This window comes from Manduca sexta, chromosome 4 (assembly GCF_014839805.1).
Source record: "Manduca sexta isolate Smith_Timp_Sample1 chromosome 4, JHU_Msex_v1.0, whole genome shotgun sequence".
NCBI classification, from domain to species: domain Eukaryota; kingdom Metazoa; phylum Arthropoda; class Insecta; order Lepidoptera; family Sphingidae; genus Manduca; species Manduca sexta.
The window spans coordinates 4,892,028-4,904,682 of NC_051118.1; the positions used below are offsets into that span (position 1 = coordinate 4,892,028).

The following is a 12,655-nucleotide window of genomic DNA, read 5'->3' on the forward strand; positions in this document are numbered from 1 at the left end:
ATTTTTTTAAAATAACATTGAGGTAACCCTTATATCATTTTTAGAGTCATAGACAATGTAGAAAATATATTATTTAATATCTACACGAATACACAAAAAAAAACCGCGAACAGCTGTTGTACAATGACTCGTGCTTCTTTTAACAAATATTAGTTCAATATTTGTGATAAGATAGTGAATCAGCAAAAAAAACATCACACCATATTTCAATGATAACCATCTTCTATGCGAGAGTATTATTTATTTTCCTGCTATTGAAAGAAGGAAAAGAGAAAGCCGAGTTTATAAAACAGACCGCCCAAACAAGGACCGAGAATTTAATATCATCCCTAGAGGTTTTATTGCAATAATCATCGTCAGGCAACCAGTATGCTTGAGACTTCTTTATAAAATAAAGGTCATTAGTTAGGTGGGATTATAAAATAATATGTGAATTTCAAGGTATTGTGCAATATGAATCAACTGTTGATAAGGATTCGTAAGATACATGATGACTTCAACTGTATTGTGCGAAAAATCTATGAGTTTCTTGGGAAACTTTAGGCTTTTCTTACGACCTTGTCTATATGAAAAGCCTTTTCCCAAAAGTCCCTAAATCTTTGTAGAGATCTATAGCAACATCTTTAAAAAACGTACCTCTTCACTTTTTTACTGGTGATAGATAGGTGATAAGAGAGAGTCTGCCTGGGTAGGTTGGTACCTGCAATGTCTATTTCTGCCGCCAAGCAGTGTGTAGTTACTGTTGTGTACAAGTATTCACATTGTAGCTAGTGGTATCGCTCACCATCAGGGGACGGGCATGCTCGTCCCGTCATACAAAGCAATAAAAAAACCTTAGTATTGTCCAAAAACAACTTCGGTGTGTGAAGTCTGCCAACTCGCAAGTTATACTAAGCCAAAGTGATGAACTAAACCTTAAACCCTCTTAGAAGTAGAGAATGCCTGTGCTCAGTAGTGGGACAGTATATAATACAGGGCCGATGTTTTTATACTCAATATTATGATGCAGCTAAATACGACTGTATACAAACTTATCTTGGACTTAACAGATATTATGATTTAGTTGCGATTTCTAATAATATAGAATTAATAGCTGACGATACTTCAATAACAAACAAGGAATGCTTAAGCGTCAATCATTGCATCAGATTTGTTCATTTACGAACATAATTTCTATTTATGATTATGCTATTATAGCTTCAACATTAAAACTTTAATATATTAACGGTATTTCAAGGAGTGTAAAGAAAATATACAATTTATCACTTATATTCGCGATAGATTTGAGGTTGAAGTCGTGGATTAGATTACTGCAGCAACCATGTTTCTAAATTTATTTAATATTTCGTTAAAGTAAGGTTTTTGGTAGTCAGGAGCAGGCCTAAATTATATAATCCAAATATAGACTATTTATAAAATATAAGTCCATATTAATTAGCTATTTAGATTAAGCTAAGCATTTTTCTATTTTAAATTTGAAACAGCGCCATCTACATTCTAAAATTTGAATCAAACGTTTTTATAACAAAGTTGTCTAACAGCCGATCACTTCCTTGTGTGGGTGACAAAGGATTTGATCCCCATTCACATGGCCTTCGTTGACCGGTCTCACAGGTGTCGACCACGCGCAAATTATTCCTACTCAATTCACGTTTGCGAGACTCCTTTTTATTTTAGTATTTAGGTTTTGATCAAAATATATGCAGATTATATTTGTAGATAACAAAAGACCTAAGTATCGAATTGGTTATCAGTTAATTATTATATAATGAAAACAATCTTTAAAAATGCAAAAAGTTGTGATGATAAGACGGTTAGTAACCTTTTTATTTTACTTTTGCCTATCGTCATTGTAAACAAAAGTCGAGAGATAATAGTAGGAAAACGGTTTTAACAAATAAATGTAGGTTCAATCCGTACCGCTAGATGGCGTTGCCTTGATCTTCACATACTTTAATGCGCTTACATAATTTGTCCTCCGATACCGTAATTTTTATCCTTTAGCATTGTTACTGACAAATGCAAACATCAAAAATTTTGCCAAGTTTATCGAAGGAATATTTCTACTACAACTCCGCTCTTAAATAGGTATCTACATCAATGGCAAAGGGTCCATATAATCCGATTCCTGCCGGCTTTCCTTTATGTAGATATAATTAATTTATAATCTAATTGTAATGAGAATGATTTGCAGGCTACATTTATGCATATCAGTACCTATACGTTGTGTCGGGATTCCTCTCCGAAAATTTCACCTTTTGCCGCTGATGTACAATCGTTATAAATAATATGTCTTGAAAACTGATATCTTGTATAAATCACCTACCCCACACTTCAATACTGCAATACCAGGAAAAGCAAATAAACAAACATTTCTCGTATAATTACCTTTGGTTACATATATTGCAATTCTTGATAATTGTTGATATTTCTAGTTATTATTGTCAATATTAAATTCTTGGAGTTTGGACTTAAAACCCTTTGAGCTGCTGACCCGAGTACTGTCAATAGGAATACCCGATATTGTATAATATCAAATATGTACCACATTCCGCTATCAGCATACTTTGCACATGACGTCCTACTTTAGACTTCCCGTGTTATTTTAGACAAGGAACGATTTGCTTTTGTTGTTTGAACAATAATTCAGTATTAGTTCTTATATTAACAAATAAGTAAGTAAAAAAGATCCTCCAAGGCACAGCGCAAGGCTGTAGGCAGTTTGTTCGCCTCCCCAAAACTGGACTACCTCAGTTTTCCAATTTTTTTTTTATCTAAAAATATTTATTTTATAGACATAAAAATCTATAATTCTATTATTAATGTATAGATTGACCTTGAGAAGCTTGTTGGAATCCTCAGAACAATAACAAGCAATTGTTCTGAGGGTATGACTGGCATCAACAAAGCTGTTAGTACATTTCAGTTTTCTGATAGATACGAAATTTACACCAAGACTACAACGATACAGCCACATTCCACATTCATGCCTAAAAACATAACCGCCACTAAAAAAATCAGTAATAATAATGATATCATCTAAACATAGTCAATAGAAATGCGGAAGAAATCAACGTCATTTTAAATAGACAAATTAATATTTGGTTATGACTTAGGTATCTATCTGTCTTTAAACTATAGTGATAAGCTTACTTATTTGCAGATCCTATGTATTGTGGATATTAAATTCAAGATTTGTTGTATATACTTTACTGGCTATTTATTGCCGCTTCGCCCGTGATAACATTTTTTTCTGGGCTAACAAATAATCTATGTCCTTCCCAGGTTTTAAACTATCTCCATACCAAATTTAAGCGAAATCCGTTCAGTAGTTTCCTTAAGAAACATACATTTAAGTTTTATTAAGTAAGCGTTAATTGGTAAAGTTAACACTATATTATAACGAATGTTAATTTGCCAAGGTTCTACACCAAAATATTGAACCTTGTAATTATTACAGATATTTCATCTTCCAGCTCCATATCGAAATAATTAAAGATCGGGCAATTAAAAACCCGGATCACATGGAGACCTTTAAATTGACTTTTTGTTATCATTGTCCGATTATTCCAGTTCTAACTGAATGGTGCGGCCCCGTACTATGGAACTTAAAAACTTCCTTATTCGGCATCATTCTCATTGACTTTGGGACTTTTGAACTTCGGCAACAAATATTTTTTTTGGACATTCGGCGTCATTCGCATTGACTTTGGAACTTTTGAACTTCGGCAAGAAATATTTTTGGTTACAATTTGTCTGTCAGAACGAGACCTTGTCTAACCTTGAAACTATTGTAATGATATTTATTTACTTGTCTTTTTATCGATTTGTGTCTCTGATATAAGAACAATTTGTTTATAGATACTACTTACTGATAGGTCTCTCATATGTGGGAGTCGGCCTGGGTAAATACCACCGCAATGTCCCTTTCTACCGCCTAGCAACATCGTTTAGTCACTGTTGTATTCCGGTTTAAAGAAATATGTAGCCAGTGTAATTATTGGACATAATAAGACATCTCATGTCTCAGGATGGATAATAAGTCTTAACATGACTTAGGATAGCAAGCACAGTGAAATACCAAACAACACTTTGTAATTCAAGGATTAAGTAATTAATTTATTAATTTGTATGGATGGTGTTTCTACTGTTTATGGGTGGTCGTATCGTTTACCACTAGGCGAACGGCAAGCTCGTCTCGTCATTCAAATCAATAAAAAAAAGAAAGATAGCGACAGTCATTTTCCATCAGAAGTAATTGCTTATTGACGCTTTATAAAAAAACCTCTATAACAAATGCTAAAATAGTACATTGACTGGCGGTTTAAATACTGATAGCTTGAATAACACACGCAATGTAACGTACGACATGCGTACAATAATAATGTTGTGTTGGGAAAGCAAACGTCACTACCGCCAAAGCGATTGGGGCTGTGATGGTAACGTCAGTGTCGTGTCGGCAAAATACGCACAATAACTTGTGACGTACATACATACGATTACTGATTAGGTGCTGTTCTACTATGTAAGCGAGGTCTTATGGATATCTTCTATATGGCCAAACGAAAATGAATCATGCGGAAGAAATAAAAATATCTTTATTGAATAAAAGAAAGGTAATTGGTAGAGGTTTTCGAATTAGAGTGAGCTTGTGTTTTGAGAAACCAATTAATATTATATAAGTATTATAGTTTGTTAAGCGCGAGTTGTAGAGCGTCTATTTTTTGTTTTGTGTGTGTGTGTGTGCCTGTGTGCGCGCGCGTGTGTGTGTGTATTATTACTTTTTAAATAAAAGTAAGTATTTTTTGGCTGAATAAATGAAGAATAACTAAAACTAAAATGAAATAAAAAGTAACCCACAAGACCTAAAAAACGTAAGATATATTTTTTACTGTTTCGGGTGATCAAATGCAAGAATATACAAAGCAAAATAAAAAGAAGAAGTAAGCTAATATTGGAACAATAGGGCATACACGAAACACAAACATAAACTCCTATATTATTTACACAATATAAATTATTGCATCAACAAATACCTAGTATTACCAAATATTAGTAATTAGGTCTTATTGCAAAAAAAACCTATATGTGACATATATATTAATCTAAATACAAACTGACACTACAGAGAAGGTACAATGTAAAGCAAATAAAAAATGGAAAACACAGAAAGATGTTCTACTTGTATTTGTCAACAGATTTAAAAGGAAATCCAAAGTAATTGTCATTCTTGGTAGTCACTTGAGAATCTTTATGTACCTAATTAAATAGGATGTTGTACACTTTATTTTATCTTTGTATATGAAAGTCTCTACTAAATACATTTAATTACCTTAAAATGACAGGCAAATGTACTCGGTAACAGCTGAGACAGTGATATAAAAATAGATATTAGACAAAGTATATTATGCAGTGTATAGTCTAATATTGTTTATTTGTAAAAAAAAATATTTTATACAAGATTTTTTTTTTAACATTTACGTTTATATAATGTTGAAAAAGACAAGTGGAAATTTTTTGAAGATAATTTTAACATTTGAAAAATACTATAGTTTTAAAATAAAATATAAATTAAAAATTTATAGTAATTTTTGTTTGATTGTCTTTAATTATTTTATACTTGCTACCTACTTATTTTTTAAAGACTCTTCTTTGCCCGTGTTTACAATTTCAATGAAATGGACGTTTTAACTATTGCTACCTACTTAAAAGATAATATGGGTGGCTCGCTAGTCGCTAGTATAAAGTTAAAGTATAAAGATTAATAATGCTCCCTAAAGCTTGAAAACTATGGGTATAACAACAATGCATATACCTCTACTGCTGTTTGGCGCAAGAAGTAGACAATGCACTAACACTTATCCATGACACTGTCGATTACATGTAATAAAATTAATTAGTAATTGAACAAATGTGTTTTATGTAAGGATATATATATATATAAAATTATATCACATTTCTAAGAACGTGATGGTGACAAAAATAAATAAAGTTGAAGGTTAAATGTTACTTGAAAAACCTGTTGATAATTTGCTATAATATCATTTTATTAGCGCCACCAAATGTCGATTTAACTTTATGGTAATCCAATAGTGGTGAAGAATAATACCAGCTAAAAATACAACTTAAGTAGTTTTTGCTCTCGACTATTGTTTATCCTGAGATCTCTTATTTTTACGCGAATGTTAGACATTGAAATAAAACTATTTTTCGGATTTTATCACGGTTTTTTATATTATAATTTTCTCCCGAAGTTTCGAAGAGTTTTCGGACGCCCAACACCTCAGTCCCCCCTGTGACCATGAGAGTTGCAAAATCTTCGGAACGTTGAGGGAAAATCATAATATAAAAAACCGCGACGAAATCTGAAAAATAGTTTAATTTGCAATATCCTGGGATTAGTAGCTTAACTAATGCGAAGCTGAAGGCTGCATATTATACCAGACCTCTAGACCCGGTTACTGAAGGTGGGTAATGGTTCCTGTTTTCCTTGCAAGCGCGAGCGCCTTCAAAGCACAAGGCCCTAGGCGGTTGCCCTGTTTTCCACTCCATGAATTAGAGTACACTGAATACATGCCTAGGCCTTGGTAAGAAGGATTTGGAAAGGGATTTCTACGTCTGTCAATAGACATTCCGCAAATTCGATAATAGTATTCACGGACGATCAGAATCTCCTTACATATACGAAACAAGAAATGACAGTAACTACGTTTTGTATGATGTGCCTTTGAAGGGCCAAACACCCTCTTCCTTAAACCTATCTCTTCCCTTAATCCGGTTGCAGACCAAACTAAACTAAGTTAGTTTGGCTTAGTCGGTATGGCTGGGAAAATTATATTAAACATAGCTCGGTTTACATAGTTTGCAATCGACTATAACGAAATATCTCAGCTATGCGAGGTAAGGTAAACAAAAAAAAATAGTTTTAGGTCTGCAAAACGCATTATGGCTGCCAAGCAGGAACGCATTGATTAACATTAAATATTAAAAAAAAAATGTGTAAGTAATGCTTTAAATTCGGGTAGATGTGTTAATTTTTATGCAGAGAGTCTCATATGAATTGTTTGTAAACATATAAGTATTTGACATTACGTAACGCACATTGTAATGCCAACTGGTCTTGCCAATTATAAAAAATGTGTTACTAAACGTTTTGGACGCGGAACCAGAGCTATTGTTGGATGGGTATAAATAAACTGTTTTGACGACATAAATAAACTATTGTATTGGTCACCAGTAAGTTTTGTGAATAAAAAAATTCTAAAACTGTATATTATTAAGTACCTATATAATAAATCCTTGACAATTATCAATTGAATTTGCCCTTTATATGTGTAAATGAATTTGGCTGGTCTGTAGGTAGTTTTCCTTGTCCTAATTCCTTGTTAATCATACCAAAACTCATTGGCAGACCCGCGAATAGACAGATGAGAATCTAGCGCATCCTCGATTTTACTATTTTATTACTGCTCCAATGATGGACCTCACAAATCTTCACACCGAATTCATACCTATCTCCTATAACACTCTTTCCATACTGGGGACCTTCCTCGGTCTATTTTTTATCCGCTTCTTCGCTCGGGCTTCTCTAGTTATTAGGCCAGGGTCGGCAATTATTCCTTTAGTAGGTACCCTGAGAAATACCCAGCGATTCCTCCCAAAAAAAAGAAACCGGCAACTCAGAACATAAAAATTACTTTAAAATGAAATTTTATTTATTAGTGTATGTATCATTAGTATATTATATAATGGAAAAACACAAATATGATGTCCTGTAAATAGACACAAATATCACAAATCGCAGTCATCTAAAAAAAGTAACTATCGACTTAACGTTTGTATACGAATCGGCCGAACTATACATTACTATTCATAAAGCACAAAAATCTGACGCAATTGCACCTTGAACCTTGCACCGATCTGATGTAAGTCTTATCAGTATTACATTTTCAAAATACACACCACATACATAATTTTAACACCCTTTGTTTGAAAACAAAGTGTTTCATTTGTAAAATATGTTATGATTACGTAGATAGACGAGGATTATACGTAGACGACACACCCGCCATATTGGCCAATCGCAGGCCGCCATTGAGTCGCTCCTCTACTATAAAGGCGCGAACCGGCGCGGTAATTCAAACACTAGACTTTAAGACTTGCCCAAGCGCGGTTAAATGGGTGATAGAATAAACATAATAGCATTTTATAGGTGGTTAATATACCTGTTCAGTTTCAGTAATTCAGTAATTTGAAAAATTATTTGGTTTTTTAGTATTTATTTTTTTTGGAAAGTATTAATTATTTAATTAAAATGTTGCATTTAAACACTATCCCAGAAGACTACGTGAGGAAGGCTGCACAGTAAGTGTTTTTTATTTAATTTGATAATCAAATCTTTTAATAATTAGGGAAATAATTTCCAATCAAAATTCAAAGACTTCAATTAATAAAATAATCAATATTGTACGTAAGGTTATACCAAATTATCTTAAATTTTTTAAAATAAGATCCAAACTGCAAACACTTAAGAAATATACTCTTATGGCTGTAATGTTAACAAATCTTGCGTCATATCGAGTTCTGATTTAGAAGTAGAATAAGAGAGTGCATTCGAGACAACGGCACCACTTTACGTTAAGATATCCTTTTCAAAACCCACTTTAATTACTGTACTTAAGTAGTACCTATCTACATAAGGAAAATAATTCCTTTGTTCAACTTAAATAAATCGTAGGAGAGAAATAAAATTATTTTATTGTGTAATGAAACCGTTGGTTAGTTAAAAAAAATCAAAAACGGAACGTTGCCTAACGATTTATTGTTAGTATCAAAGTATTTATTTCGTCATTTTTAAAAAAAAATATCCATAAAGCATTGGCAATATATTTGTAAAACTGCATAAATTAAGCTATAATATATATTTTTACCACTAATCCTTAAGCAAACTTTCTAACATAGATACAGGGACCTTCACTTACCTACGAGTACATACATAATTGATGTTCCGCTCCCATTGGTCGTAGCGTGATGTTATAACCTAGCCTTTCTCGATAAATGGGCTATCCAACACAAAAATATTTTTTGAAATCAAACCAATAGTTTCTGATATTACCTCGTTCAAACTCTTCAGCTTTATATAATAGTATTTTACCTACATGTCTATCTCTACGTTGATTTCTAAAGACCTATAATCCATGTTGACAAACCTCGTTCTAATTGCGCGGATTGAAGTTCACAGTTCGATTCAAGTGCAGATCATTGTTATCACATCCCGCGTTTACATAGGTTTGTTGCGTCATAGTTTTGCTGTAGATTAAACTTGACTATTTGAACTTGAGCTTTTAAAATTTAGACTGGTAACGTAGCTCTGAGCATTGGGTTATGAATTTAGCACCTTCTCTAGTGTCATTAGCTCAGCGACGAGTAGCCGGATTGTAAAATGTAAAGTCCCAGTTCGATCTACGTGCGAAAAAATCATTTATTTTGGGTTGGAGCAAAACTAAAAATTCTCTTATTTTAGATATGTTCGACACATTGAATTTTGAGTTCAGAAGTGCTTGTATTGTCAGTTGATGTATTAATTTGTTCCAAACTATTATTAGATGTGACAAGACATTACTTGTTTATTTTTATGTTATGTCTAAAAAGGAAAATGTCATCTACAATAAAATCGTACTGCTCAAGTAGAGATTTGTAAAAACTATATATTTCTAGCTACTTTTGAAACCGATGTTCCAATTGTGGCCGATGTATATAAACTGTAGCATATTTATACTGGCTAAAGTCAGCTGTTAAGTAAAATTGTTCGTGACACCAAATATAGAAAGGACTAGCTTTTTCTCGCGGCTTCGCCCGCGTGAAGGAGTTTTCCGGGATATTTTTTTTCCGACTTACTTGATATGTATCGTTATATCATGATCAAATTACAAAAATCATTATAAATTGTAGCCTATGTGTTAGTCTGATGTATGACCAATATCACTGTAAAGTTCCATCCAAATCCGTTCAGTAGTTTTTTCGTGGAAGAGGAACAAACATACGTCCATACGTCCATCCTCACAAACTTTCGCATTTATAATATTAGTAGGATTTAGATCATAGCGGGATTCTGAAGTGGTCTTACTCTACTGGGTGTCGATGCTGCAAATTAAGAACACCGAACCCTCAGGCTTATTCCTAATCATTAAGTAATTATTTGTACTTGACCGATTTTTACTATCTTCTCTATGACAAAATAGTCAAATTAGTTATGTCGCAAGATTTGTCTGACCTGAAATCACAAGTGGGTTATCGTTGATTATCAGAATCCGTATAACGCCATCAATATCTAGCAATCACTACACTAACTATAGCTTTAGATATAGGTATTTATCTTTAATGAAGTTTTTGTATTATTAACTAAATCTTTGTATTAAATGATAAGCTATTGTTGATTAATATAACTTTGATTTTAGTTTACGCTATTATTTGTTTTTTGAGATAGTGACAAATATTAATAATTAATAAGCCTAGGAGATAATTCTGACGATGTCCACATATAAACAATATGAAATAAAATGATGGCATTATATAAAAACACGTTTCTTTTTTGACTGATCCCGATGTATGACAAGAAAAATATGGACATTCACACACATTGTTAATGATAGAATGATTAATCTCTTAATTGGCTTCATTTAAGATTCTGAAATAATATTAGAATAAAAGAAAATGTTTGTACCAACAATGCTCCAACGTTTTTTGACACTAGATCAGGTATTATTTTAGTTTTTTTCTTAACAGATGTGCACAAGTAGCTCTCGGGTGCAGCCGCGCCGTCCACCAGCCGGCCGTACGCGGTGTCGCTAAACCCAACCTCCAGCTCGCAACTCTGACGCCCAAGGTATGGGAGTTAGACTATCATAGAGTTCAAAATGCCTAATGAATTTTCTTGTACAACCCCAATACAATCAGACTCAAATACATGGATAAGACTGTTAATAAAACCACTATGACGGATCACTGTTATTTAATTTGATATCTTAAACATAAACTTAAAGAACTACATTATTGTGGCTGCTCGCCGGCAGCCCGTGACAGGAAGAAGGAAGTGGAGGCGTGTTGCCACAAAAACAAATTAAATTACATATAAACAAATGTTACCCTAAACAAATATAAATGTACCCATTCAACATGCCTCCTTACATTTATATTTTAACTAAATCATATCATACACTACTCATATCAAGTATTTTAAATTAAAACAATAGCTCTATAAACATTACCTTCAGTATAACATATTAATTGTAACTTTTTTTTATATTACAATTATCATCTTTTAATTAAACAATTTAAACCAATATTTATCTCAACATAATATCCATCTGAAAGATAAATTACTTTTACAACAACTTTAACATATCTCTAAATTTATTAAATTTATTACTTCCCAATGGTTTTGTTAAAATGTCAGCTATATTTTGATCAGATGCAATTTTTATAACATCAATTAAACCAATTTTAACACTTTCATGAACAAAATGATAATGAACTTCAATATGTTTTGAATTTTTGTGAAATTTCCGTATTTAGCAATAATTTGAGCTCCAATATTATCTTCATATATTTTTACAGGTTTACAATCTTTCTGACAAATCTCATTAATTAAACAAACTATAAATTTAATTTCAGTAACAGCTTCTGACAGCGCAATGTATTCAGCAAATGTAGATGACTTTGTTACACAATTTTGTTTCTTTGATTTCCAAAATATTACATTCCCAAACAGTCTAATTACAAATCCTGTTGTTGATTTCCTACTGACAATATCTCCTGCAAAATCTGCATCTACATAACAATCTAACATATCAGAATTTATATTCATGTTATAAATTAATTTTATATGTTTTGTTAAGTAAAGATATTTAAGTACTCGCAAAGCATATTTAAAATGTGTCTCATTATAGCAATTTTGGAATCTACTCAAATAATTAACACTGAACGATATATCTGGTCTTGTACCTGAACTAATATATAAAAGTGCTCCAATTAAATTTCTATATTTTACATTCTCATTTATATTACAGTTTTCTAGTTTAAGATTTACTTCCATTGGTGTAGTATATAACTTTGTATTTATTATATTATAACGCTTAGCTAATGATTCTATATATGATTCCTGACTCAGTGTCATGGTTTTATTCTTTTTATAATCATAATCAATATGTATTCCAATGTATTCTTTAACTTTACCCATATCCTTCATAGTAAATTTACTTAACAGTTTGTTTTTAATATTACTCATTACTTTTTCATCTTTACAACATATTAACAAATCATCAACATATAACAAAATGTATACACTCACATTAGTATCCAATTTAAAATATAAACAAAAGTCATATTTACTTCTCTGAAATCCAAGACTAGTTAAAAACTTATTGACACATTCATACCAAGCCCGAGGGCTTTCTTTTAAACCATATAATGTTTTATTTAATTTATAAACTCTATCAGTGCCATCATCATAACCAATTGGCTGGTTTACATAAACTTCAGATAAAATTTTACCATTTAAAAAAGCAGTTTCAACATCCATCTGATGTATATTAAGATTATTTTGACAACAATAAGACAATAACAATTTTAAAGTTTGCATTTTAGCAACGGGTGA

General features: G+C 32.1%; 1 protein-coding gene across 2 annotated transcripts in view; it reads left to right on the top strand.

Moving 5' to 3' along the window:
• The window catches only part of LOC115443026 (phosphoenolpyruvate carboxykinase [GTP]), a 36,864-nt gene that overhangs the window by 13,480 nt on the left and 10,729 nt on the right, over positions 1-12,655 (top strand). Inside the window, exons 1-2 of one of the 2 annotated variants that reach the window (XM_030168293.2) lie at positions 8,132-8,364; positions 10,786-10,885. In XM_030168293.2, the coding sequence (XP_030024153.2) occupies positions 8,315-8,364; positions 10,786-10,885 (150 nt within the window). In that variant the 5' untranslated portion in view covers positions 8,132-8,314. Of the gene's footprint in view, positions 1-8,131; positions 8,365-10,785; positions 10,886-12,655 lie in introns of those variants that run through there. The other variant, XM_030168294.2, reaches the window with a different exon arrangement.